We start from the raw sequence: 27,430 nt of genomic DNA on the forward strand, positions 1-27,430 counted from the left end.
GCAGCTGCGGGGCGGGAGCGCACACCACTCTGTCGGACGGCGCCCTCTGTCGCCAGCTGTGGAGTGACAGCGGCTTTGCCCTCCTGAGGGGCCTCCTGGTGGTGGGCTGTGCAGGCACGCACACACGGCCCCAGGCGGCCAGAGCACCTTCTTCCGGAGGGAAGGGACAAGCATAGTTTGGGTTTGGTGGTGGGTGAACGAGACAGGTGGGCCTCCAGACGCAGGCTCCGCCCACACTCAGGGTACCTGTGCGCTGCTGGGATCCCGCCAGGGCTGTTGGGGGTGGGAGGTGTCTGAGCCTGACTGCACCAGCTAGCACCCCGGTGGGCCAGGGCCGCCCTCCCACCTCCTGGGACACCCCTCCTGTTACCATCACCCTCCCCACTAGCAAACGTCTCCCCCAGACTCCACGCAGCCCTGTCCCAGGGTCCAACACCAGCTTTGGGAAGGGTTAGGGAGACCCACCCACCTCCAGGTGACATCCCGGACCAGGAATGGTGTTGAGGGGAGGAGGCTGGGTCCATCTGCTGTACTGGGTCCTGAACCCCCAAACGCCAGCCTCCTCTCTCATACTCCCCGAGTTTACAGCTTGCCGTGGATTAAAACCAAGGTGTCAATCAAACACCCAGGTTCAGGGGCACATAGTCACAACAGCCAGGAGGTGGCAACAACCCGTGTCCGTTGTTGGATGAGCCAACAGGGACAGTGAGGCCCATCTACACACTGGGTATCACTCAGCCTTAAAAAGAGTCCTCACACATGCTAGATGGAGGGGCCTGGAGGACTTTGTTCTCGGTGACACATGCCAGACACAAACGGACAAATCCTGTATAACTCCACTTACATGAGTCCCTAGTCATCAGGTTCATAGAGACAGAGTAGACGGTGGTGCCAGGGGCTGGGAGGGATGACAGTGTTTAATGGGGACAGTTTCCGTTTTGGACAGTGGAAAGTTCTGGAGACGGTGGTGACGTGCACAACACTCAGGGTGCACTCACCGAGCCGCACATCTACGCACGGTTGCAATGGCAGCTCTCCTGTCGTGTGTCCTGGGAGCTTCCTGGGCTGGGCTCCCACTCGGACAGCATGTCACTGTCATGCCACCTGCAGCTGCCCCTGGAAACCCCGCCAAGCAAACGCAAAGACCTATGGGACATGACTATACCTGCTGCACCTCTGCAAACAGGCTAAACCTACTGAGGCCAAACTCACTCTGTAATCATGACTCTTTCAGAGCTAAAGTGGGGAGACCACAGGGAAAGTCTGTGCTTACGTGGAAATTACGAGTTGTGCCTGCAGAACACGCCAGGCTGTGTGCGAAGAGCTGATAGCAGTGCCACCCACTCTTATCTGCAGCCTTGAGGGGGCCACCCAGTGGGGGACGCAGGGCACCAAGTCCATCTCAGTGTCATGGTCTATAACACATCTGTTCTTGGGGTTTGCCTTTGACCTATTGTAACCCTTTGCTGGTTTCCTCATGAATGAGTTCAACAAATCTTTAACATGTCTTTATTCTTAAAATATGTGTTAGCAAAGTAACAGTCTTTTAAATAGTTTAATAGTCATCATTTAAATAAGGCTTTGCTATGATTGTCCACAATTTTGTAGTTTCTTTTCCCCACACATACCTCTGACAAAATCTATTAATTCATGAGACGGCTCCTCTTTTATAAACAGGGAAAGGTGGTTTGCCTGATTTTGGGGAGTATCTTGGACAAGAAGGGGTACCCCCACTCCCCTCACAGCTGGTCACCAGGTGCCAGAGAAGCAGAACACATTGCTAGTGCCCAGGGATCCATGGGAGGGGGATGCTGGGGTAGGGGGTCCCCAAATGATGGCCAAAGGGCTGGTGCCCATAGCCCACCCATCCAACAGACTTCATGTAGAGCCGTGGTCCTCACTGGGAGGGAGTCCCTGGGGAGGGCACTGGTGATGTCAGGAGACAGTGTTGATGGTCATGGCCGGGGGGGGGGGGGGGTCATCAAGAAACAAAGCGAAGTAGGTTTGGGGGCGAATGCAATCCAGCCCCTCAGCGATGCAGAGGCAGGCTGACAGCAGGGACACATCTGACCGCATGGAACAGACTGTGTATGTCACGAAGCTGCTGCCACTGAAAACACTGACTCCACTCAGCTGACAGTCCCACCAACCCTGAGAGGAGGGCACTGTGCCCAACAGCGGGGGCACCTGACGCTGGGCAGTGGCCTGGCCCCGGCCCCGCCCCCCCAAACACACACACACACACACACACACACACACACAGCTGAGGCTCACTCTCTCCTCTCACACATTTGGGGCAAGAGCAACAGCTCGTCAAGAGAGCCCGTCATCCTGAGGCTGCTGGTGCCAGGTCCTCAGGCGGCCGAGGGCCGGGCCACTAGAGGTCCTCACGGGCGGGGCTCAGGTCCACCCGCTGGGCCTTTCCGAACATCAGGAAGGTGCACAGCCCCAGGCTGCTGACGGCGGCCACCAGGTTGAACATGGACGTCCAAGAGCCTGTGGTCTCGATCAGGTAACCCCCCAGGCCCACGCCCACGACACCTGCACCCAAGAGAGGGGACAGCAGGATGAGTGACAGGTAGACTCGGCCCCTGCAGCCTGCCAGTTCCCAGGGCAGTGCCAGGGACACGAGCTGTGGTGGGGGTGATTGGAGGAGATGCCTGGTAGGGGCCTGAGGGGCAGAAGCTGAGTTGGGGTTTTGGAGGGGCAGAGATCGCCAGGCCGTCCAGGAAATCACTTGCCTGCCCTAACTCCCTTTACCCGCCACTGGGGCCCGGAGCACGGGCTGGGGAACGAGCCTGTCACTGTCATCTGGGCTCTTGGGCTTGACTCACATCTGGGTTACGCTCCACCAGGAAGGTGAACACTGTTCTCTCCCTGTGCCAGCTCTCCCCTCAACACACACGCACACACACAGTGGTCTGACACTGTCGGACCCCCCCCCGACCCCCCGAGGGTGCCACATACTCTGCAGGGCTCGAATAGCCAGAGGGGGTGGGAGGACACAGGAGTGGGGCAGCCAGGAGGCACCCCAGGGCCTGTGGCTTGAACCCCTCAGGTAGGTGACCCCAGCCCGCCTCTCACCTGCCAAGGCCCCAGCTGTGTTGGCCACACCTGTCAACAGGGCGGGGAGAGAGAAGGAGGACTGGTCAGAGGAATCCCACTGTGACCCTCCCATAGCAACCCCCCCAGGAGGAGCCCCCCGTGGCCCAGGGAGGGGGCCAAGCTGAGCGAGCAACGCAGGGCTGGGGGCAGCTGCTTCCTAGTCACCAGGTGCTGCGGTCCTCACCAAAGAGAACGCCAGCGCAGGATGGGGCCAGGTCCTGGATGTTAACAGAAACGCCGCTGTGGGAAAGAGAGAATGTGGCCAGTGATGATGGGGCAGCCACCACCCCACTAAACCAGTGGTCAGTCCTCTGAGCACCTGGAGCCCAGAGACCCTCTGGGGTCACTGAGGACCCAGCCCAGCCCTGCCGGGGTGCTTGGCCCGCTGGGGTGCTCAGCCCCTCCCCTGGCACCATATTTTTTTCCCCAAATGGCCCAGGTCCACGTGCTGATACTCAGACAACCCTTTGCCTCCGTGGCTCACTCGTGGGGACCAGCCACACGCCCACCCTCCACGTGCCCCCAGCCAGGCAGTTTCTCCCCAGCGCCCAGGATGTGTGATACCAGGGTGCCTGAGGGCAGACGGGGTGTCTCTGGTAGACAAGATGCCTGGCGCTTACCTGTGGTTGAAGGTCTGGAGGCCGATGGAGGCTGACGCGAAGAACACAGACTTACAAAAACTCGAAGTGTGGCCCAAACACAGGGCAAAAACACTGGACAAGCCCAGGCCCATCACCTGTAGGAGAGACAATTGGTGACAGGGCAGCAGCCATGCCAGCCAACAGGGGCCCCTTCCTGGGGTGGCCTGGGCTGCACTGAACAAGGCTCAGTGGGGAAAACCCCTCCCGGGCCAGAGCCAGCCCAGTGGACACATGGGATGGGCTCCAAGATGAGCCAGCCCTGCTGGTTGGAGCTAAAGTGGGGAGGCCCCTTTACATGTGAGCAAACCCTGGCCCAGGGCACCGAGCGACACAGAGAGCCACATGCACAGCTCCGAGAAGGGCCTCAGGTGGGCCACACCGGCCCCTAGCACTTCCCAGGGCACCTTCCACCCGCCATGATACACAGGTTGCCTTCTAGGCGAGGTGATTTGGGGACACAGCCCTTGGGTCCCAGGAAGAAAGAGGATGCCCAGAGCCATCGCACGACCTCCCTACCTGCATGAATTTCCGCACGGTGATGGTTCTATAACCTGCACAGAGGGGACACGACACGTTCCCACTGGCCCATTTGCACCCCACCCCTCCGCTGGCACCCAGATTGGGCCCCCCACACGGCTTCAGAGAGGGAGCAGGGGAGAGGAGGGCTGGGCCCCGGGCTCGAGCTGGGCAAGGCGTGAGCACATGCGTGTGAGCGTGTATGAGTGCATGTGCTCTGCAGTGCCAGTACACTGCACGACCCTGAGGCCAAGGTCAGGCAGAGCATGGGAGGAAGGCCACGCAACAAACACAAATGCATTTCTTGTTGCTTCTCCAAATTTCCTTTTTCCACAATGAGAGTATAGTACTGTAACTAGGAAAAGTAACCAACAACACTTACAAACGAGCAGATGGATGCAGAGTGGGGGTGTGCGTGTCTGTGGGATCACAGTCCCTGGGGTGCGTGCGCCTGGGTCCTAGGCTCGCACCTGGATGCAACCTCTGACCCCACCAGGTGCCCTTTCTACCTCTGAGGAAGATTGGGGGCCGTGTCCAGCCCTCGGGGCTAACTCCACAGCCACAGCAGGACTCAGGTAACTCTCTCTGTGCCCCAACCCCACCCTTAACGGGGAAACTGAGACTGGGGGAGCAGCTGGCCGAGTCAGGCCAGGAGCCAGGCTCCCACAGGTACACCTCTGGCTGGCTCTGAAGAGCTGGGCTCCTACTCTCAGGGGCATGGCCTCTTCCTGTTGCTGTAGTTACACCCCCAGGAGGGCTCCCTCCCTGCTTCCCAAAGTGAGGTGAAGCCTGGGCATGGCCCCCGGCCCATCCCTGCCCCCAAGACTCACCCTGACTGATGAGATGGTCAGAGAGAAACCCGCTCAACACACTGGCTGGGATCGCTACCAGCCAGGGCACCACGTTGAAGACCCAGCCCTGCACAGAAGGTGTGGGTACAACCTCAGAGGTGGCTGGAGCCGCAGCAGCCCCCGGGAGAGAACAAGTGGGCAGGCCCACCCACACCAAGCACTGCCTGTCACGGCTCTCCTCACCCACAGGCTGGGCCTCCCATTGTCTGCCTCTATAACCCTAAGCCACCCCACACTGGCTAAGCCAGGCCCTAGCACCGGCTCGGCAGTGGCTCCCCAAACCACACCCAGGTAGAGCTGGGGTCACACCCTCAGTCTGGGAATGTGCAGCTCAGGGGCTCCTGCGTGGAGCAGCCAAGCTGACAGGCAGGTGATGCCCCTGTCCACATCAGGCCCCTGTCCCCCCTCCTCAGGAATGGCCGTCCACAGATGGCCAGCCAGGCCTAAGCCAGGGACTCTGCCCGGGTCACAGCCCTGGGCAGTGGGGTGCGGGGCTGTGGCTTCCTGGCACGTGCAGACCAGGAAGTGAGCCCTGAGCATGAGGGTCCTCTGCGGCCATGGGCCGGAGGTGGGTTAGGGCCAGGGAGCTGGGGCGGGCCCAGGGGAGCCGGGGCGGCCCACCCACCTTGGAGCTGGGGAACGTCTCCTTAAAGAAGGTCGGCAGCCAGGACAGCAGGATGAAGAAGGAACAGGCCGCCGACAGCTGGGAGAAGATGGCTGCCCTGCAGGGGGACAGGTATAGGCTCAGGGCCACTGCCCCAGCCCCCAAACCCCACGGTGGCCAGAGGCCCTGGGAGAGTCAGGTGTGCTGGCTCTATGGTCAGTCAGTGCCAGACACACAGGGTCCCCCCAGCCGCCCGTGCCCCATATGGTGACCCCCAGGGGTCTGGCTTACCAGATGGAAGGCTTCCGGAAAAGCTGTCTCCAGGGCACCCTGCTGTGCCTGGCCACTGGCAGGCCTTGTGCCAAAACGCCCAAGGCCAGGATGAGATCTGGAGGGAACAAGTGTTCCCATGTGAGCATTTTGGGTGGCTGCTCCCGAGGGCTGGTCCTCCCCGCTGTGTCTGGGGCCTCTGAGGGTCCGCGTTTGTCTTGAGTTTGAACGAACTTTCTGGACACTTCACCATCCCCATCCCTACCCCCAAGTCCACCCAGCGCCCCTCCCGCCGTCTGAAGACGCAGCTGCTCCTGTGGGCTGCCTCTGCTTGGTGAGCAACTCCCCCGTGTCTGCTTTGGCCCCGGCAGAACTCTGCACACCGAACGTGGCGAAACCACAGCCGGGATCTCAGCACGCTTGTTTCCTGGGGCCAAGCCGCAGCCCCAGGTCCCCTGAGCTGGCGCCACCCTGCGGATGTCCAGGCACCCGGTTGAGCCCCTGGCAGCTATGTTTGCTGCACTCGCCCACCCAGCTGTGGTTACCTTGTTCACTCAGCAGGTACCTGTACACATAATACACCCACAGCAGAGTGAGGCCGCCGGACAGGTAGAAGACGCTTTGCCAGCCATACCAATCCAGGAGCAGGGAGCCCACGGCCCCTGTCACCAGCGTCCTGGAACAAGAGAGAGGAAAACGGCCATGGTGGTGACCTAGCCTGCGAATCCCAGCCGGCGTGAGCTGAGACCCTAGAAAACCAGTGGGCCCAGGGTGTTTGTCAAGGACTGCAGCTCTGAGGAGAGACTTCCGGACGCCACGCAGCCACGGGGGACGCGGGCACGGCCATGTGGCTGCAATGTGGCTCAGGGACCTTGTGTGGCCTGAATTTCCTGCTTCTGGGCTTTCAAGTGGGCCTACATTGTGGTGTGGATCTTTTTAAACTAAAAAAGAAGAAAATGGTCACAAGAATACGCAGAACTAAAACCTCCACGCTGTTTTTAGCTCGACCCCTCACAGAGGGTGAAATTCTATAAAGATGTAAATGCAAAAACAACAGCAGCCAACCCCTCCCCATGTCCTGCTGATTCTATTGTCTCAGGACCCCCACCCTGCACACCAGCTGGCCTGTTCAGGGACCACCCCCACCTGCTGAGGTTCGGCCAGGAGACATTAAGGAGAAAAAGAGAAAAAATGCTGGGCCCCAGATTGAGGCCAGCGGGCCTGTGGGGGTCGCCTTCCTCTCTGAGCCTCCATTTCCCCATCTGTGGAGGGCAGTCTCTCCTTGCGTTTCCCCCTACACACGCGGGCCTAGGATGCCCAGGTGAAATGGGATTTCAGATAAACAAGGAATCTCTGTTTGTGCACGTCCCACAGTGCGCTGGGCACCCTGGTTTTCACTGGGGGTGCTCCTGGCCCCCACAGGCATCCCTCACCCCTCTGATTCTTGCCTATACCTTGGAACAGAGAAGTGAGGGCCCTGAGCTCAGGGGTCGTGAAGCCCATTAGGACAGCGAGACGTCCTTCCGCCCTTTGGGGTGGCGCAGGGAGGAGGGTACAGGATTTTCATGTCTAGAAAGTGACCTATGCCTTCCAGGCCGAGCTCAGGCCGCCTCCTCCATCAGAATGGTCCCCCCCACCCCAACTCCACCAGCACACATGAAAGGAAGTTTGATGAAGCAGCCGCTGCCCCAGCCCCTGTGCCAGAGCCCCAAAGGCCACGTCATCTGCCACCAGCTCCAGGGGACAGGACATGCACAAAGAGAAGCGCTCTGCAGAGATGGGGAGTCAGCACCCCCAGAACATAGAACCTGCCAGACCCATGTCACCGAGCCACAGGTGCATGCACGTGGCCTGTCCCCTCCCCACCCACCACTTTGCCCGCCTGTGAATGTACTCAAGGTCAGGGACTCACCCAAACTGGGAGCCAGCCCCCACGGTGCTGTAGGTGAAGGCACGCTCACTCTCCCGAACCTTCTGCGAGAGCAGGCTGGTCAGTGCAGGGAAGTAAACCCCTGCAACAAGCAGAGAACGCAGAGGCTCGCAGGTGCTGGGTCCCCGAGTGGCCAGCGAGGGGTGAGAGCCCGGCTGGGAAGCTCCCAGTCCCATCGATGATTCTTCAAGCTTGGGGTGCCCTTTATGCCCACCTCAGCCCCAAGGGACCAGCAGCAACACTCGGCTAAGGGGACAATTCAGCTTTTGTGACAGGCTTGCTTGAGGTCATGCCAGCAGAGCCGTGGTGGGAAAGACTTCTGGGTCCAAGCTGGCATTCCCACCACTGGCACACTGGGTTCCAGAGCTTCACACATGCACTCTGTCACACCAGCATATGCTGTCACACCAGCACGTTATCCCATCAGTACACACTGTCACACACGCTGTAACACCAGCACATGCACAGACACCGTGCACACTCAACTGGTGAGACCTGTTGGTCCTGTGGAACCACAATGCTGGGCCCTGGATAATGCTGCCCTGCAGCTACTCAATATGTCACCACGGGTGGGGGTGGGGAACGGCGAGGGAGGGCAGTGGACCTTCCTGCTTATTTCTTTGCAACTTCCTGTGAACCCATGATTATTTCAAAATCTAGTTTGAAAAAAACTGCATTGGGGATTGCAGTGCTTGCTTGTTACACTGTGTTTTTCGCCAAAAGCACCCAGTGGGGCTAAGAAGCCAGGGGCTGGACAGGACTTGGTCCCTGCCTGCCCATCAGGGGCCTGGCCCCAGTGCAGGAAGAGTGTCTGAGCCCTGGTCTGGTTCCCATAACAGCCACAGACCAGCTGCCCAGAGAACTGTGTCTGCCTCACAGGAAGACGGGGAGAAAGCTTGAGCTGAGGGCTACCCAGACGGGCGCCCTTCAGCCAGCTCAGGGACCTTCGTCCACAGGACAGAGAACAGCAGCCACCGGTCACATGGGGAGCATGTGGGGGGATCCACAGGAGCCTGTCTGCCAGGACCACCTGTGGGCCGGCCAGGAAAGGGGCAAAGGCAAATTCTGGGAGGCCTGGGGCCCCGGGTCCACGCCCTGCCCTGGGACCAGAGGGGCAGCCAGGGTTCCGTAGCAGGTGGGCAATGTGGTGAGGAAGGGCCCAGACCCCACGCACTCGGATCGCACCCAAGAAGCACACACTGTCGGATGCCAGGCTGCTGCAGACAAGAGCACAGGAGGCTGTTCCCTCGAGGAGGGTTGTGTGCCACTGGGCTCCCTGGGGACTCTCCACAAGTGCACGGAGCCAGAGGTGCTGGGAAACCTGGCATCGCCAGCGTGCCCGTCTGCCACAAGGTGCTGATGGTGAGCACACAGCAACCTGGCCGCCACCCGGGGCCCTGGCGCAGCCTTTCGGCATGGAGGACATGTGACATTAGGACGTGCCAGACTGTGAAGTGTTTCTAGAAACACTTCAGTGCCCAGCTATCAAGGCACTGCAGCACAAACTGGCTGTCCTAGGGACGAGCAGCGAGAGCTGGCAGCTGGCAGCGGGGACCGTCCTCTCGCTACCTTGCCCAGACCAAACTGCCCACCTGCCAGGCTGGAGAGTCCCCTTAGTGACAGCCCCGAGGCGTTCACAGGCCTGCTCTGATTTAAGGCATGCCACTCAAGGAGAACACATGAGCACACGTATGTGCCAGTGACCCCACTTGCATGAACACACATGCATCTGCGCAAACACACGCGTGTGCTAACACACCTAGGGCAGAAAGTTGAATGCTGGCAGCAGTGCCCCTACCTTGGAGCAAGCCTGTGAGGATACGTGAGAAGGTCATGAAGACCAGCTGGGCACTGCCCAGGTGGGCAAGCAACGGGGTGGCAGCGGTGATGAAGCCCCAGGCGGAAGCTGACAGCAGGATGACCTTCTCACCCCCGATCCTGGAGGGGCGACAAGAGGACAGTGATGGCGATGGGGGAGCTGGGCAGCCAGACCAGAAGATCCTGCCAAGGAGACACGTGGCCAGGGGGCTGGCCATCCCTCTTCGCTCAACCCTCTGTGGTGGTACTGCTGCCGTGTACCCCTCTGCAGAGGCTGAGGGTGAGAGTGCAGGGTCCAGCCTGGTCTCTGCCCCACAAACCCCAGAGCCCTCAGTGGGACCCCAGGGAGAGCCAGGTGCCACCCCCTCCCCGCCGTGCCGTGTGGATCTCGGGTCTCCCAGCTCCCTCTTCTTGGGCAGGGCCTCTCCCCACTCGGTTCCCAGGAGCCCCCTCCCCTGTGCAGCCCTCCACCAAGAGCAGCCCCAGCGGCCCAGCCTGGGGAGGGGGCGGTTACCGGTCCCCCAGGTGGCCGCCCACGATCTGTGTCAGGCAGTAGCCCCAGAAGAAGCTGCTGAGCACAATGCCGGCCTCCTTCTTGTTCCAGCCGAAGTCTTGGCTCATGGAGACGGTGCAGATGGGCATGCTGACGCGGGCGCAGTACAGCAGGCAGGTGCCCAGGAGCAGCGTGGCCGTCCATGCCTGGCACTCGGGCCTGTGGGAGATGAGGCCCAGGTGAGGAGGAGCCCTCCGCTCAAAAGTCTAAATGGCCCTCTGCTGACCCCCAGAACTCAGGCCGGGTGTGGGCGGGTTAAAGAATCCATGGTGGGTGCTCTGCTCTCCAGGACCCACAGCCAGGCACCGAGGGGCCCAGGAAGGCAGCCAGGTGGGAGATGACAGCTCGTGACCCACTGAAGGGCGGCAGGCTAGGCAAGAGGAGGCAGTGGGGAGAGTCCCTCGGCTGGGGTGGGACCACCCAGGGGGTGGGAGGAGGACAGTGGGCCCTTGCGGGTCCCCAGGAAAGCTGTGTCTGCCCAGCAGAGGACCTAGAGCAGGTGGTGCTGTGGGGCCCCTTGGAGGAACCTGAGCAGGGGCGAGGCAGCCCTGGCTGCTGGGAAGGTCGCCAGAATACTGTTCTCGGAGGGACGGTCTACTGCACTCCTGGCCAGCGCTCCTCAGCTGTCAGTCACCAAAACCAAGGGCCGTCAGCAAGTGCCACCGCCAGGAGGGACCCAGGGGACACGAGGACTCAGCGCCGGCTTGTAGGAGCCAAAGTGGGTCCTGGGACATCAGAAACCTGAGCACACTGTCACTATCGGCCTCCAGCCAAGTGACCAGCACATGACAGTAATCTCAGGTGTGACTAGGGGAGGTGGGTGTGGAGCAGACAGGACATGCTGCCCTCACAATGACTCGACCTCTACAACTGTTCTAAAGACAAAGCTTACTCCTAAAATGAGAGAGGACGGTTGAGCCTGCAGCCCTGGTTATGTGGGTGGGAGTGGGGGTGGCAGGAAGTCCCAGCGCGAGACAGCCTGGCGGGGGGGCACTGCTAACTTGCATCTCTGTGCCTTGGGGGTCATCCTTTGAGAGTGGGGGTGGTGGTGGGGGGCGGCTGGTCAGAACAGCGGACAGGCCTGGAAGTAGCCTCAGTGGGGCCAGTAAACAGCAGGTTGACCCACAAGCTCCCAGTGCCCCAACAAGGAGTCATTGTGACCGGCTGGGAGGGAGGCATGGCAGCGTGTCCACCTCCTCCAGCCGCATGTCCACAGGGGTCCACGCCCTTCGCAAACCACAGGGTACTTTTCCGCGGCCAGGCAGCGACACAGGAGGACGCAGCCGTCCCCAGGCTTCAGGACTGTGAGGAGCCTCATCCTGGGTGCATTCCGTCCCCCTGGGGGCTCCTGCACCCCAAAAGCACTGACAGCTGATTCAAGGTTCGAGACCACCCCTCAAGGGTTTTGGGGTAAAAGAGTCCAAGTTCTAAAGGGCTAGTCTGCTGTCCCAAACAGGTGCCAGGACTGTGGTCTCACTGAGCCTGCAGGACAAGAGGCTGGGGTGCCACTGGGCCCCTGCTGTGACGCAGGGAAGCCTGCGCTGTCCTGGGCCTGTGTCCCATGTGTACAGTGCAGAGGCTGCACTGGACCATGGATTTCGAGCTGGGTCTCTAGGTGCTCAGAGGGGTGCCACGAGTGGGCTACCGGTTTACATATCGGACCTTCCTGTACGAGTCCAGTGGGGAACGGGATCCTGTGCTGAAAATACCCACAGCTCTGTAATTCCAGGGGCCAGCCGCTGGCAGTGCCTCCACTGAGGCAGGGAGGCGCTGCATTGGAAACTGCCCAGTGGCCCCTCACTGACTGCTAGGGAAGGGACCCTGGCCATCATGCCCCCAGCCCACCTACTGGTTCTGAAAACGTTACAGGAATGAATCAGAAGCCAAGACAACGGGAGCAATAGCACAGGGGCAGGTAGGACAGGTGTCCTTGCCCCCCGCCCCCTGGCTTGAGACACCAAGGTGGAGGCGTGCACCCGCCGGCTGGCTCACCGGCTCTCCCTCTGGTTTTTATAGAACCAAAGGTGGTGAGGTGGTGGAGGCGGGCCAAGCACCTGCAAGGCCCATGAGCCCCCAGGCGGAGCTCGCTCGGTGCCGTCTGCATCTCTGACAGGAGACTCAGGAGCTTGAGGCTGCTGTGGGCTCCTCTGGGGTTCCGAATGACCATGGGGGTGACATCCGACTTCCCGGGTGAGGCTCACCCCTGGGACTCGACAAAGCTTGCCCACCGAGCACCCCACACGGGCTTTGCCCCCAGGGCTGCAGGCCTGTTGGGGACATGCCTGCTTCTGCGCAAACACCCCCTGTGCTCGCCAGGGAAGCAGAGCAACACCGTCCAAACTGTATCCCCATTAGTCCGGCTGGCGGCCTGAGCGCCCTGGACGGAGCCACCAGAATGCCCCATGGGCATGTTTGTTCCACAGCACTGCCGTGGTCTCCAGGTGCCCATCCTGGGGGCGCAGGCAGGCCCACGGCTTTCCTGTGCCCCCGGAGGGGAGCCTCTGCATGCACGTGTGTCCGGGGCAGCAGGGCGTGGGAGTGAGGCCCCACTCCCCAGAAACAGCACGGTGCAAAGGTGCCTTTAAAAGGGAGCTTTATTCCTGTACGTGGTCAAAGCAGGGAAGGGTCCGCTGCATCCAGATGGGCCTGCACCCCCAGCACGCCCGCCCCTCCCACAGGCACAGCTTGGCAGCGGCCCTGGGAGCCTGATTGCTCTCTGGGTGGGAAGTCCAGTTACAAACAGCAGAGACTGATGGGCTCTGGAAGGTCGGCAGGGGACCGAGAACACGGTATGGACCCCTGGCCTCCTTCAAGCCACAGGAGGTCAAGAAAAGCCCATCAGCTTCCAGGTCACCGTCAGCTCTGGGCTACTGTCTGGCATGGACAGTCCCATGGGACCTGCGTGGGGAGGTTCTATCTGCTTCCCCCTGGGCCCTGGAGGCCCCCACGGCACCGTCCCTGAGCTGGCAGGCAATGCCAGCTAGGTGGCCAAAGGGATGCCCTCCTCAGCTGCTGGGGACACAGAATAAGGAAGTCTGGCTGGAGGAGGGACCCAGCTGTGGTCAGCTGAGGAGGCCGCCCTACCCAGAACCCTCCGTCCTGCGACGGGCTACGTAGGAGTAGAGGCTACGGCAGCTTGGACAGGAAAGGCTGGCGCGCTCATCTCGCCCTTTCGGGCGGGCTCTGAGCATCAGGTCTGTGCCTCCAGCTCACAAGACGCTTCCTGTGAAGCTCCTAGGACCTTCTGCTTCCTGCAAACGGCCCTGCTGCATGACAGACCTTAATGGCCTCAGACCACAGAACCAGAGTGAGGGCCGAGCCACAGCGGCTTGGGCGTTCCTCTGGGGGACCCCTCTCATTCCTGATTCCGTCTGCACATGGCACTGGACAGTGGACACAGACATGAAAAGGAGTGGGTGACCTGCCCGGGCCCTTCCTCCCCCCGTGACTCCCCCGCTGGGCCTTATCCACATCACATGGCACGTGGTGGCCAGACTCAGCCACCGGCCACAGGCTCCAGCATGAGCCCGACGGCTCCTGACTGCCCCATCAGGTGACCTGAACTGCCCCTCGGTGCCCTCAGTGTGGTCCTACCGGGCAGGGTCAGTTCCAGAACGTGAGGCCCAGCTTGTGAATGACCCTTCCTCCTCACTGACGCTGCCCTGCCTAAAGGACGCCAAAGACCCCAAAGGCCTGGAGAGGGCGCAGGGGCACTCGTGGGCCCCGGGTCTACATGGCAGGGAGGAGTGTGCAGCCAGGGTCAGAGTACTTGTGCCTCCCCCCCAGGGCAGGGGCTGCCTCCCAGGGGGAGCGCAGGCGGCCCGGAGGGACGTCTCCACACAGGACGCGCCGCCCCCTCCCGACTGCCGCCAGCGAAACCGCGCGGCCCCACCTGGACCACTGGGCGTCCTCGGCCGCGTCCCTGCGGGCTTCCTCCGGGGACTGCTGCATCGGGCAGCACTGCCGCGGCGCAGCGAGTCCCGAGCCCGGCTCCCGCCCCGCCGGCTCACGCGGGCAGCGCCGCCCAAGTCCACGTGTCAGTCCCAGCGGCGCTTCCGTCCGGCGCGCCCAGGACGTGTCGCCCCCGGACGGCCACGGCGGGCGCAATGCGGGCGGCAGGCGGGGCGTGCCTCTTGGTCCCCGCCCAGCAGACGTCCGTCGGGGAGGCCGGGCCGCGCCCCCGGGTCAGACGCTAGGTCTCGAGCCTCCTGGCTGCTTCCTCGCAGCAGCGTCCTGCCAGCGGTGGTACCAGGGCGCCCCTGCAGCGCGAAGACTGGTGAGGCTTTGGAGGGGCGGGTCCGGGGGGTGATCCTGGCCCCGGGGCTGCCTAGGACACGTTGCAGAGCGGGGCAGCCTGTGTGCCCCCATGTAAATGGGGGCGGCGGTGGTCCCCACCGCACAGGCTGAGTGCGATGAACGTGAGGGGTAGTTTTAACCCACTGCCAGCACAGTAAGTCTCAAGGATAACCAACTTTTCCAACACGCCTTTGGAGGTGGGCTCCAGCCGATCCTGAACCAGGTGCCAGCGCGGGCGGCTCAGTGCCATCCGTGTCCACGCAGCAGGTGCTTGCTGAAGGGGCCTGAGCTCTTCACAAAAGTGATCTGGCCTTGGACCGCCGCCAGACCCAAGCTGGGTCCCCAGCGGGTTTCATGCCCATGTGACGGGCACAGCCAGCAGGTGAAAGTTGGGACCACTGGGTCACAATGGCAGTGGCTGTTTCCAGCCACTGTGCTGTCTCCAGCTGCCGCCACCTCACATACCCTCCCCACCTCAACCCGTCCTCCCAAGCGGCCTAGCGACTGGGCAACCCCACCGAGCCCCCTCGAGGCTTCCTCTCACTTAGGACAGCCTCACCCTCACCGTCCCCATGCGAGGAACGCTGGAGAACTGCTGCTAAACTTGCAACCAAAACATGCCACTGTCTAGGACTTCACTTCTGTCCACTGCACCAGGCTCCGATGGTAACTTTCTACAAAACCCCAGAAGCACAGTCATGGTCACCTGACTGCCCAAAGTCCTTTTCCTCCTGGAGCTGCTGTCCTGCAGGGGGTACAAACAGAGTAAAGGAGGGCAGGGAAGGGTTGCTTCTGCAAATAGGCTGGGCCAGGCACTGTCCCCAAGATGAAGTCTGTTCAAGCAAAGGAGGAAGCAGGTAGGTTGGAACAGGAGGGGCAGGGCCCTGGGCCACAGGGGGCTGGTGGGGTTGAGGAGGGGAGAGAGGAGGCAGGTGAAAGCAGGGGTGGCCAGGTGGAGAGCAGCAGGGCTCTGAGGGTGGGAGCCATCGGGGTGTCACCATCACCTGGCTGCTGTGTGCACAGCTCAGGGTACCCAGGGTGGAGGTAGGGTGGCCATGGCCACAATACTCCAGCCTGGAGGCGAGGTGAGGGGGCCCTGTGGGCTGAGTGCACGGGCCGGTGAATGAGGGTTCGGGGGTGGGGGGCCTGAGAAGGATCAAGGGTGAGCCTCAGACACCTTCCCGAGACCCTGAGCCTGGCAGGGCTTCCGGTCCTGAGAAGGAAGGTTCGGTGGCAGCCAGAGCTGCTGCACGAAGTATCACATTCCAAAGGGAGCCTACGAACACCTGGTGTTGGCAGTGGCCAGGAGACACATGCTCTCTAGGCTTCTAGCTGATTCTGTGAGCCACCCCATACCCAACCAACTGCCCTTGAGGTTCAGGGTGGAAAATGACTGGGGGCCGTGTATGGAGACTAGAGCAGACGGTTTAACACCTGGTGTTCAAAAGGAGGGCGCTGCTGGTGACAGACCTGTGCCCAGCTCCCTTCTCGCTTGCGGCTCTCCATTTCCTTCCAGTGCTGCTGTGCAGACATGCCACCGAGTTCTAACACGAACTCACGCCGATTGCGCCTGTCGTCTGGGTCCTTCCGCAGCCTCCAGAGCTATGCCCACCATGCAGGCCCTGCGCCCAGCAGTGCCGCCTTCTGTAAACTGCAGACCAAGCAGACATGGGCCTGGGTCTCCCTGGGGCCCCCGTCACTCTGCCCCCTTTGCAGCCTGCCGAGCAGTTTCTCCCTGAGACGAGTCTGAAGCAACACTACGAAGGCCCTTGGCCCGCTGCTGACAGGTAAGGAAGACCCAGGGTCTCGGCCCTGGGCACACCTTATAGACCAATGGAGGGAGGTGCCCCCTTTCCCGCTGAACCAATCTTTTAAACGGCAGGGGGAGCAAGGACAGAGAACCGTGCAATTTTACTAGAAACCAGAGACGAACTTTATGATGATAACAGACTCAGAGCGATCCCGGTTCTACATGTGGAATTCTGGAAGGTTCTGCAGCAGCTCAACTCTTCTCAAAGTGCTGATGAGCTCACCTCCCAAATCTTACAAACTGCTATTACAACATTTCTGTTTTAAGAATACAGTCGGGATGCCCAGAGATTAGGACTCGCCAGCCCCCACCCCCCGCCGAGTCTGCGGCCGAGCCCCCCCCCCCCCGCTCACCCTGGGTCAGTGTGGCCGGCCACCCGCCCGCCCACGTCCCTCCCGGGCGCCTCCAGCCCTGCTGTGGGAATCCTCGGTGGTTGGGCTGTGTGCTTCACTTCCAGAAGCCAGCTGGGCAAGTTACCACACCGTCAGACACTGGTCTCTGAGACAGGAAGCCTTGCTCGCGGGCTGCAGGGTGAGAAGTCCCAGGCCGGGGGAGGCGCGCCGACCGGCGGCCGCCAGAAGCTCCGTCGCTCTGGTACAGCTCACGCGCCCACCAGACCTGGGACCCCTCCGAAGCCGGCAGGCACATGCAGCAGCCCAGCAGTGGCACCCCGTCGTCTCCCTGCCCCAAGCGGCCTGTGCGAATGGAGTCTCGCCCCACGCAGGGCAGTGAGCCTGCTCGCTCAGCGCCCACAGCAGGCAGGAGGGCTCTGTGGGACTTGCTGCTGTACACATGGCAGCCCTCAGAGGTGCGTGTGGACACAACCCACGTGTCCAGGTGATTCCTTCTGCTGGTCCTTTGGGTGAGAGCAGGGTACATGAGTCTGGTAGACTTTCTTCTGAACCATGCTCAGACTGGACCCCCCGTGAACCTGGCCTTCCAGCCGGGAGACTTACAAACACTGCAGACGGAGCCAGGCCCCGCGTTTCTATTTACTTCTACACACTCCCCCCCCACTCCCCCACAGACGACTGGTGTTAGGAACAATAAACCCAGACGATCGATCCCCCACCCCAGGACCTCACAGTGCTGGGGCTGGGGCTGGGGCGCAGCCTGCTGACCGCCGAGCCGTGACTGGCATCCTTCAAGGGCAAACCAGCTCAGGACAGGACAGTCCACCGACGGCAGAAGTGTCTGCCACAGCCTGCATCCCAGGCCCACGTAAGTGACCTCGCCATGAGGAAGGGAAACACCTCATGGCGCCCAGCACCACCAAGAACCACTGGGAGAGAGTGCCGCGGGAAGGGTGCCAACACGGCACTGCCACGGGGGGACAGTGATGGGAGGCTCTCCTGGCCTGTGTGCTAATCCCAAGAGGCCCGGGCGTCCTAACGTCTGCATTCCACAGTGCCCTGCTCCCGCCAGCACTACGGCCCTTCACGAAAAGGCACTGGAAACTGTCACTGCAGGTGTGTGTCAAGTGTCCTACAACTGCCTCCGTCCAGGAGGGCGTTGACGCCCTGACAGCGTGGGAAGCACGGCCCGGATGCACATGGGCACGAACACCCCAGCAAGAAGGGCCTGCGCTCGCTGCGGCCGTGCCTCGACCTCGGATGTTTCCAGTTCAGCTCCCCGTCATGCGGCGGCTGGCCCAGAGAGCGCTTCCTGCACCAAGTGAAACCTAAGTGCTAGAGCTCCAAGAACACGACAGATTTCAAACCACACACATGCACAGACACACCTGAACGAGACCCAACAGTGCTGTTTGGAGGGCCCAGACAAAGCGAAGCGTAAGGGCTGTGAGAGCCAAGCTCCCTTGCAGCCTCCAGTTCTCAATAGAAATGTGGTGGTGTGGTGCTTAGCTGTCATTCTTATTAAAATATCTTTATGGGAGGAAAAAAGGAGCCTTCAGAACCACTCTGAGGAAAGCATGCAAACTTTTACTGTGAAGTTAAGAACAGGCAACAAAAGCAGCCTGCTCCAAATTTTTCAAGGTGCAGGAGGGGCAGGCATGGCCCACAGGCCTGGCACGGAACTACAGCAGCCAAGCGTGTGAAGCACGACGGAAGGCCATGGAGATGGAGTTTACATGACCGATTCCACAACACAATTGACCATAAAGCCGAAAAAGCAACACACATGGTGTCAGAGTAACACCCATGAAAAGCTACCCTTGTCCTGGCTGACACCACGTGAAGTCCTACGTCTGACTCAAGGTATGAGGTCAGCAGGTACGCACACAGAGCGCTGAGGCACCGGCGCCCTTACTCTGGTCCTTCACACTGGGACACGACAGACCGGAAGGGGGTCCCGCTCGCTAGCCCGACCGGCAACGTCTCTAACATAAAATGTGTACAATTCTTTCTGAACCCTCTGGGTCTGTCACTCCACAGAACTAAGAGTGCACAGAAATAAGAAGAGACATCACAGCGCCTTAAGCCGGTTAGCTCAGTTGGTTTGAGCGCGATCCCTACATGGGCCACTGGGAGCTGCGCCCTGCACCACTGGATTGAAACAACGACCTGACTTGGAGCTGACGTGTCCTGGGAAAACACACTTAAAATAAATAAAATTTAAAAATAAACAACGTGTCCTCCACATCTTTGCTCTACGAATCCCCACAACACAGGTCATGTCCGGAGACCTCCATCTCAAGTGCCAGTGCGGACAAGCACGTGCCTCTTCCAGAACCTGGAAACCATCATTCAAAAGCCAGAACGTACCAGTTCTCACTGGCTTGGCAATAATCCCTATGCTCTGGAAAGGTTCCAAACTACGGGCTACTCCTCACATGACTCTGCTATCAGGAACACAGAGAACCAGAATACTCTCAAGTTTTATTGATTTCAAGGCACTTGTCACAAGAAAGAATAAAGACAAGAAATAACTATCTCTGTAAAATATTACATTTTAATAAACAGCGAGATCCAAATGAGAAAACAGAACAATCAAATTATTCTTAACATTCATGGTCTTTAAAGTTTAGTTTGCTGCAAAAAAGTGACAAATGGGAAAAGACTACAAAGCCCCGTCCCTCCCCTCCTTGAAGGAGAGGTCCAGCCTGCTGCTAACAGGTAGGTCGTGGGAACAGTAACTCAACCTCTTAACTAGAGCAAAAGGAAGCAAGAATAACATCTGAATTCTGTCTCGCCAGCACCTGGCTCACAATGGTGCAGCAATGGCTTGTTAAGCCACACACTGACTGAAGTGGTAAATCAAATACCAACACTTAGTCTTGTAACCACTTACTAACACATCAGGCACGTGACAAAGCCCGTTCAGGCCCCAAAGGTCTGTGGTAACTCCTGCGTCAGGACTCCCAGTACCACACCTCAGACCCTCTCATTTGAAGACTATGTCAAGTTGATTACATATTAATTATGCACGTAAACAATCATATATGTTAGTGACAAAAAATCAGGAACATGCTGAATTATCTGATGTTTTTCTAAAAATGCAGTTTCATTTCCACCTCTCTCCTCGTATTTGTCTTCCACCTTCTGTTGTATTTAAATATTAATTATTCGAAGATTAAAACCCCCTTTTCCCCTCACTTATTTTTATCCTCAAACCCAGAAGAAATCCTACCGGAAGGTCACACCTGAGATGACCACTGAGACAGTCAGAGTTGAAACATCACTTCTAGGGAGTAAGGAAACGACCCCCCCCCTTCACGTTCACAAAATCGAAGGGGCAGCACGAGGGCCAGTGAGAGGCCGGAAGGGTCTAGGAGGACCGCAGGTTTCACCAGCCAATGATGACTGACTTCCACCAACCAACCCCCCAGGGAAAGGGAATGCTGCCAGAGCTCTACCCCCCGAAGAGGGTCTCCCAGCCTCCAAGTGGCAGCAGAGAGCGAGCGTTAGGTGGAGAGCCGCTGGCACCACACACACTTGATGGTAAGTGCTCCAGATGATGGACGGCTCGGGAGGAAGCTGGCCCTAGCCCTCAGGGGCGGACCACCCGCCTGGCCTTGCTTGTCAAGACAAACACAGGCCCCAGATTCAGCTGCTACTGGCACTTCTCTCCATCGAGCCCCGGGAAACAGAACAAGCAATCTGCCAGGGCTGACTGAGTCCCAGCCACTCGGGCAGGTGTGCCCAGCTCTCGGGCACCTTTGTCACCACCTCCACGACACTGGCACTGAGTGGTCAGGAGCACTGTAATGACCCACAAAATTGTCTTCTCGCGTCAGCGCCCAGGAGAGGCTGCTGGCGCTCCGAGTTACATCGGCTCTCGTGTCTCACCAGCTACACCGTTGTCATTTGCAAGCTGCCCACCCTCGGGCAGGGGACAAATGTGAGAGCACAGAATGAGGACATCTACAGAACTGGCTGACAACGCGAGCCGATGAGACAGCAGCACAGGCTGAAGGGCAGGTTGGCCGAGGCTGAGCACACGCCCAGGCACGTGGGCGGTCTGCCCTGCTGCCCGCTCCCAAGCACATGGACCGGGCACCGTGGCCTCCAGCTGGGGCACCAGGGAGGTGATGGCCACTGCCATCACCACGGGGAAGGAAGCCCCAAAAACGAAAGTTTGTGTGAGATGACAAACTTTCCAGAGGCCACTTTGGTCATTCTTGAAATCAAAGAGAAACCTTTATTTTCAATAAAACTGCCTAGAAGAGCTGGCTTGCTGATTTACCAGGAAAGAATCTCTCACCACATACAGCACCAAAATATATATTTGAAAAATTAAAAAACACACAGCCCACCCCTCACACACATCCCCTAAAGCCGCACAGCCCAGACGGAAAGGGGAAAGAAATCAAACTCGATACCCTGACACGAAACAAGGCTTTGAGTTAGGATTTACAAATTTATAGTCTTTCCTATGAAAAAAACAGAACAAACAAAAGACCAAGGGGTAAGGACCAACTTCTAGACCAAGGCCTGACGAGGCTTCAGAGAATCAAGGAAATGCTGCTGCCTACAAGCTAACAGAAAGCGAAACAATGGTCAGTGCTTCTCGTCACCTCTGGCTGGGAGGCCTGAACATGGACCGGATTCCCCAACAGCACAGCGCAAGGCGCCACCAAACCCTTCAGGAGGAGGGCCCCACGAGCGAGCGCTGGGTGACACCGCCATGCCAACACCTCAGGACACACCGTGGTGCAGTTGGCCGCCAGGCTTCCAAAGAGATGGACGCCGTCTCTCACTGCGAGCTTTCCAGCGCTTACAAGGGCCAGTTTGCCCATTAAAAAGATGCTGGGTCAAAAAAAAAAAGTAAAGGGGGGAAGAGTTCTCTACTGCAGTAAAAATCTGTCAGTCACAGGGACAGGCCAGCAGGCCGAGCGGGCGCAGTGCGGGGCCTGCTCCCAGGCCTACTTGGGCTCCTCGATCACACCTTTGCTGAGGTCTGTCATTTTGGGATATTTCACTTTCTTCTGGTCCAGCTCATTCTGAGCCCAAAGGAGTAGTTTCAGTAATTTCGCCAGCTTGGGTGTGGACTCACGATTTTCATAGTCTAGGACAGCTTGGTTCACTTCGCTCCACACCTAGAAAAGAAACATATCCGGTGACAACCAACACACGCGTAGGGCACCAGCCGAAGAGTCGACCAGAGCATGCACTTTGAACCTCTTAGAGACCAATCTGACACAGGCAGCTTGTTACTCATCTAAACCAACGTGGAGCCTGTAACGTGAAGCACCCTGGAGGACGGGGACGCATGTTCCCACACAGGAGCTCACGGTCAGGGTGGTCAGTGTCACATCTGGCCTGGATGGCAGTTAAATGCCACCAGCAGACTGGAGGGGGCTGCGTGTGAGGAAGACTGGAGAGGCTGATGCCAGCAGAACACCCGCCAGGGACCTGAAGGACACACCTTCAGTACCGGGGGCGATGGGGGACGGGAGCTGCGTCTGGGGCAGTGACGAGCCCCATTGGCTGGCACACAGAAGCAGCAGTGAGAACATCTCAGAAGCAAGTATGGGGTTTTCAGTAAAAAATACTAAGAGTCTTCAAAGAACAAGAAGAAGATACAGGAGAAAATTGGCAGAGGCCTGATACAGGGGACCCTCGCACAACGCAGGTTTGAACTGCAGGGGTCACCCTGGTGTGCGATTTTTCAGTAAGGACACAGCCGGCCCTCCAAATGCCGGTTTTTCACACCAGCAGTGAGGACCTGCGATGCAGAGGGCCTACTACATGCTCTGTTCTACACGAGTTATACGGGACGTGAGCATTCGCAGGGGTCCTGGACCCAAGTCCCTGGGGGACCCAGAATGACTGTATAGTACTTCAGTCTTTGGGGTTTTTCGACTGTGTGGGACCAGCGCCCCTACACCCGGCGCTGCTCAAGACCAGAGGCTGACGCCACCCCACGTGTGTCGCTCAGCACCGTCACCTGTCGGAGCCCTGTGCAGGTGGGCGGGCAGGGTCCCGCCGCCATACCTTCTGCCTCTGCATCATGTTCAGAAGGTCCCCGAAGGGGGACTCCTCGGGGTTGTCAAAGGCCAGCAGAGCCAGCGTGCGCTCCATCTCCGTCAGGCACTCGCGGCTCTCCTCCCCCTGCTCTGCCAGCTGGGTCTGCGCGAACTCCAGCGCTGCCTCCGTCTCCCGCTGCCGGATCAGCTCGATCAAGTGCTGTTGCTGGTCAGGGCCAAGACGGATGGGTCACAGGCCGCAGCCAGGCCCAAGGGCATCCCCCACACATCTGAGTTATTACGTTCGTACTCTTAAAGCACGAGCACCTCTGAATACACACGACAGCTACCTCGACCCCTTGCCCACACAGGTCCCAGCACCACTCGTGCCGTGAGCTGAGCCACGGGCAGTTCCTGACGTGGCCGTGCCCGCCAGCCCACTCACCTGCAGGTGGAAGTACAGGTACCGGTTAGTGTCCAGCAGCTCGGGGTGCAGGCTGTTGATCAGGGCGATCGCCTCTTGAATCTGGCCTTTCAGGAGCATCTCACGGATTTTGATTCGCTCGTCAAGGGTTTCCAGGTCCACACTAGGTTCGATCCCGGACTCCATTCGAAACTTCTCCGCGGCTTCCTTGAAGCCCTCTGAAATGACAACCGTCCTCACTGCTCGGAAAGTCAGCAAGACACTGACACAAAACCTCTTCGTTGCCTGTAAGCCCATTCACCTCAAGTAAATAACCCCGATGTGTAACTTCCTTAGGGGTTTGTATTAATATCGCTGCCATTTCCCAGTCATGCCCAGTTACATGCAAGGAGAGTGTACCCCATTCCTTTCCACCTGCTCCCAAACCTCAGCCCCCAGCCAGAGGGGACAGCGAACGCTCGGAAGCCAATGTACTTCTGTGGGCTCCCCGAAGACACTGCAATCCCAGGGCCCGGTGACGTGACACACAGCCCCACCTTCTAGGCGGCAGGGACCCGGCCACACCCACCACAGGGAGGCTGCGGCCTACACATCAAAGTGGCGTGTGTCTCTCCACACGCACAGGCACACGCACGTGCATGCACGCATGTGCACACACCCACATTTCCTCCTCACTTTTCAAAAAACATCTTAACAGAGACTAAGGGGGTGGGTGGGGAAGGTGCTGAGAACTAGGGAAGGAGACGCATCCCTTCGGAAACGTCTGTGCTGTCTTATCACGTGGAGTCACCCTTTTCAGTTCCAACACCCAGGAGGACAGAGTGTTAGCGACAGGCCACTTTCGTCTCCCGCATGCTCCGCCCTTCCCCCTGTCCTCTTCTGCGCTGGGTACCTTCTAGAAACAGTCCAGAACAATTTACCCGACTGGCCAGAAGAGCCTGACGACTTGGGCTGTAACTGTACTTCAGAACATTCGTAATGACCCTGATGGACTCCCACAGTGTCCAGAAGCAAAGAAACGGTTTTTGCCTTCGCTCTCAGGGACCTGGAGCAATGATTTTCCCTCCAGAAGAGGGTATCTTCAACATGATAATGTATGAAGTTATTAGTTAGCACTGCGTGCTTATAAAGCCTGAACAGCGCAGAAGTTGCCAGGGGACCTCAGCGTACAGTTCTGACCACGTGTACAAAGGGAGGAGGAGGAGGTGGCATCCTGATTGCAAGCCGTTACCTGTGACCAGGTAGTTCATGATGAGCCGATTCATGTCTGCTCGCTGGACATGTAAGTTATTGAGTTTTTCCATCCACTCATCTTTCGTGATTTCATCGGGTTTTTCTGCATAACTCATTCTGATTTATTTCTACAGGAAAAAAAATATTTAACAATTGGTAAAGAATTCTGTCACAATTATAGTCATTTCAGAAATAAACACAGAGACGTAGTAAGAAGTAAGATGGAGCGAGTAGGAAGACACTTGAAATCTGAAGTACGGTGAGTGCAAAGGGCCTGAGACCTGACCGCAGGGCTAGGGACCAGGAAGGAGAAGGATGATGCAAGAAAGAGCCAAGGGACTTAGAACCCAGAGGTCAAGAGGTTGGCTGCGGTCAGACTGAGTAAGGCCCTACTGGCTGGGGAAGGGGCTTAGATGGCTTCTCCCCTACGTGCAAAGGGCAGCCGCAGAGATGTAAGCCAAAGAATTACGTGCTATGATGTTCACGCTCAGCAGGCGCTCGCAATTGCCCACCCACCACACTGACAAAAACGAAGGAGTCTGACGCTACCAGTGTAACAAAGACACGCAGTTCTCTGAAACTGTCACACCGTCAGAACACACGAGCACTGCAAAAACATTTGGCATTCTCTGTACAGCTGAACACGTGTGCTCTGCACCGCCCAGCAATTCTCCTGCTAGACTGACCCCTCGAAAACTCACATCCGGGCACCAAACACAAGACTGTTCACAGAAAGTGTTCAAAACGGCAGAAACGTGGCAGCCACGGCCCGGGTGTCAACAGCAGCACGGACAAAGAGCTGTGGTTCCTAGGCCCCAAACCCTTGGGCAGATGTTTTAGAATCCAGAATGTTTCAGGTTGTGCAAAGACTACATACAGCGCAATCTACAGTATAGCATGCGCATTTGACATCCTCCCCAGGTCTGGGGCAGAACCCATAACCACTTATTATTTCCCCGGTGAAATGTGAGTTTTTGTGCTGAGTGGGATGGAGGCTATGATACAGCCTTGGCCAGGTCGGGCTTTGCTACCAAATAAGTGTAAAACAAAAACAGACACTTTTGGTCTTCAGAGTGATTTGGATTTTAGGATTGCTGAGAAGGGACGGTGATCACGTACTCACGTAAGAAAATTTACTAAAGTAGTTAAGAGAAACGAACACCACGGGGATGAGTCTTAGAAACCAGCCGGGTGAATAAAGCAAGTTGCAACGAAAGCCCAGATGTGGCAGACACTTTTGTAAAGAACAAAAACAAGAGAAACTACATAAAGTGTGCTTGGGCAGTAAGTACTTAGGAAACATGAAACGTAGAAGGCGGTTATGGTGGGAACAGCGGCAGAGGTGCCGGCCCTGGGAATGCCAGCGGGGCTCTTGAGATGGGTGGCGAGCCCACCACTGTCCACTTCGTCACTGGCATACACGTTATGGACACTACTTTATACGTGGCAAAGCATGTGCCAAATTGCTTCAATAAACTAAAAAAACTTAAAAGACAGCAAAAGTGGGGAGGTGAGAGTTGAGCAGGAAGACCAACAAGGAGCCACCCAAACAAGACGACAGACAGCAGGAGCTGGAGACACAGCTGACTGAGATTCTGTGACAAGCCTCCTGCTGAGCCCAACGTGGCGGATACAAGAGGACACCGACACTGGAGGTTTGGAGCTTGAGACCTGGAAGGATGGGGCCACAAATGAGGAGGGACGGGGGAGGAACAGGTTAGAGGAGCAGGGCGAGTCTGGGCTGACATGGAGACGGCCAGCTGCAGAAGTCAAGCAGACACCTGATTACAGGTCCCCACCTCGGCGCTGGGAACAGTCATCGGGGAAACATCCGCCAAAAAATACGGAAAGCCCGGAGCTTGGCGAAGATCAGGGAGGGAGAGCTGGGGAAGGAAGCGAAAGGGCACAGGATCAAGTCCCCAGGTCCTTGGGAGAGGCCGAAAGACCACATGCATCTCACACGAACGCCCGTCTCTCCGGGCTGCTGTCAACTGCTTAAGTCACTCAGGCCAAATTCTCCTCCCTAGACAGTCCGAGGTGACCTAGGTCAAACAAGGCGCGTTTCTCCGTGTTTCCGTGGGAATCAGCGACCACACCAGCACCACTCCCTGGCGGCGAGAGCGCTGTTTGAAAGCAACAACTTCGGAGAGCCGGTCGGTTCCGTTTCGTGCGGGAAGAACTCGGCAGCTGAACGCTCCACACACACAGTCGGACGCCCCAATTCTGAAGGCGAGGAGCCCGCGCTTCCGGGCGGCAACCGCGTCCCCGCCGGTTGTTTCTGCTCGGAAGCAGTTGGCACAAAAAGCGCTCCCGCCAGACACATGTGCTACGCGTCCCTCGTCTAGTCAACGACACGCAGCGCGGAGCCGCCCCTGCCGTGTGCGCCCAGTGAGAGCCACACCGAGTCACGGCGCCGGCACCGCCACGCTGCGGCGCCCACTTTGCGGGGAGGACAGGGGGCAGTTTGACTTGCAAATCCAGGAGGCGCCGCCTCCACCCGAGAGCTCGCTCGGATCCTGACACCTGCTCGGACCTTCGACGCCTCACGGCCCCCGGCGCGGGTCCGGCCCGGCGCACCTCGGCGGCACGGTAACCCGGACTCGGCCCCCACGCGGCCGCGAACCCCACCCGGGGCCTCGGCGCCCACGCCGGCCTCCTTCCCGCCCCGCTGCGCTCCCGTGGGGACGCTTGGCCCCACCGCCTGGGCCCGCCGCGGCCATCTTACCGTGCGGATCCCGCCTCCCGCGCTGCGCGGTCTCCGCGGCCGCTCGGGGGGCCGGGCCGGGCGGGGAGGGGGCGGCGGCGCCGGGGAGGGGGAGGCGGAGGCGGGGGCCGCGGCAGAGGCGGGGGCGGGGGCGGGGAACGGGAGGGCAGACGCACCGGCGGCCGCCCCCTCAGCCTCTTCCCGCGAGATCGCGAGCCGGCAGCCAATCAAGTGCTCCCTCGAGGGGCGGAGCGCGGCGGCCGCCCGGAAGCGCGGACGCGCGGCTTCCGTCCTTGCGCGGAACGCCC

General features: G+C 59.1%; 3 protein-coding genes and 1 long non-coding RNA gene across 7 annotated transcripts in view; 2 read left to right on the forward strand and 2 right to left on the reverse strand.

Moving 5' to 3' along the window:
• Nucleotides 1-1,493: 1,493 nt before the first annotated feature.
• On the reverse strand, nucleotides 1,494-14,390 carry SLC17A9 (solute carrier family 17 member 9). Its single transcript, XM_019753494.2, has 13 exons — nucleotides 14,181-14,390; nucleotides 10,250-10,447; nucleotides 9,716-9,855; nucleotides 7,900-7,999; nucleotides 6,533-6,663; nucleotides 6,009-6,105; nucleotides 5,739-5,835; nucleotides 5,093-5,180; nucleotides 4,263-4,297; nucleotides 3,726-3,841; nucleotides 3,290-3,345; nucleotides 3,085-3,114; nucleotides 1,494-2,541 (listed from the first exon to the last, which is right to left on the reverse strand). The coding sequence occupies exons 1-13, from the start codon at nucleotides 14,237-14,239 to the stop codon at nucleotides 2,378-2,380; spliced, it is 1,311 nt and encodes a 436-aa protein (XP_019609053.1). The 5' UTR covers nucleotides 14,240-14,390; the 3' UTR covers nucleotides 1,494-2,377.
• A 48-nt stretch (nucleotides 14,391-14,438) lies between these two features.
• On the forward strand, nucleotides 14,439-16,723 carry LOC109459191 (uncharacterized). Its single transcript, XR_002139355.2, has 3 exons — nucleotides 14,439-15,441; nucleotides 16,101-16,371; nucleotides 16,467-16,723. It is a non-coding gene; the product is annotated as an uncharacterized LOC109459191 (long non-coding RNA).
• A 4,475-nt stretch (nucleotides 16,724-21,198) lies between these two features.
• Nucleotides 21,199-27,328, reverse strand: GID8 (GID complex subunit 8 homolog). Of its 3 annotated transcripts, none has more exons than XM_074317215.1 (5): nucleotides 27,144-27,328; nucleotides 24,417-24,546; nucleotides 23,207-23,403; nucleotides 22,790-22,987; nucleotides 21,199-21,891 (listed from the first exon to the last, which is right to left on the reverse strand). In XM_074317215.1, the coding sequence occupies exons 2-5, from the start codon at nucleotides 24,532-24,534 to the stop codon at nucleotides 21,718-21,720; spliced, it is 687 nt and encodes a 228-aa protein (XP_074173316.1). In that variant the 5' UTR covers nucleotides 24,535-24,546; nucleotides 27,144-27,328; the 3' UTR covers nucleotides 21,199-21,717. The 3 variants fall into 3 exon arrangements, with proteins under 3 accessions (XP_074173316.1, XP_019608953.1, XP_074173317.1); XM_019753394.2 differs by lacking the exon at nucleotides 27,144-27,328 and adding an exon at nucleotides 26,379-26,509; XM_074317216.1 differs by lacking the exon at nucleotides 27,144-27,328 and adding an exon at nucleotides 26,218-26,358.
• The window catches only part of DIDO1 (death inducer-obliterator 1), a 51,143-nt gene continuing 50,588 nt past the window's right edge, over nucleotides 26,876-27,430 (forward strand). For both annotated transcript variants that reach the window (XM_019753390.2, XM_074317212.1), the window contains exon 1: nucleotides 26,876-27,007. The gene's annotated coding sequence lies outside the window, so the exon portion shown is untranslated. The remainder of the gene's footprint in view (nucleotides 27,008-27,430) is intronic.

Source organism: Rhinolophus sinicus, linkage group LG13 (assembly GCF_036562045.2).
Source record: "Rhinolophus sinicus isolate RSC01 linkage group LG13, ASM3656204v1, whole genome shotgun sequence".
Classification (NCBI taxonomy): Eukaryota; Metazoa; Chordata; class Mammalia; order Chiroptera; family Rhinolophidae; genus Rhinolophus; species Rhinolophus sinicus.

Bases quoted from the DNA above. Each gene is read 5' to 3' on its own strand.
- SLC17A9 (XM_019753494.2), bottom strand. From the start codon at position 14,239: ATGCAGCAGTCCCCGGAGGAAGCCCGCAGGGACGCGGCCGAGGACGCC. The intron at 6,664-7,899 runs GTGAGTCCCTGA...CTCTTGTTCCAG, and splicing joins GGGGCTGGCTCCCAGTTTGG to GACGCTGGTGACAGGGGCCG. The intron at 3,115-3,289 runs GTGAGGACCGCA...CCCTGTTGACAG, and splicing joins CTGCGCTGGCGTTCTCTTTG to GTGTGGCCAACACAGCTGGG.
- GID8 (XM_074317215.1), bottom strand. From the start codon at position 24,534: ATGAGTTATGCAGAAAAACCCGATGAAATCACGAAAGATGAGTGGATG. The intron at 23,404-24,416 runs GTAACGGCTTGC...TTGTCATTTCAG, and splicing joins CATGAACTACCTGGTCACAG to AGGGCTTCAAGGAAGCCGCG. The intron at 22,988-23,206 runs GTGAGTGGGCTG...GGCCCTGACCAG, and splicing joins ACCTGTACTTCCACCTGCAG to CAACAGCACTTGATCGAGCT.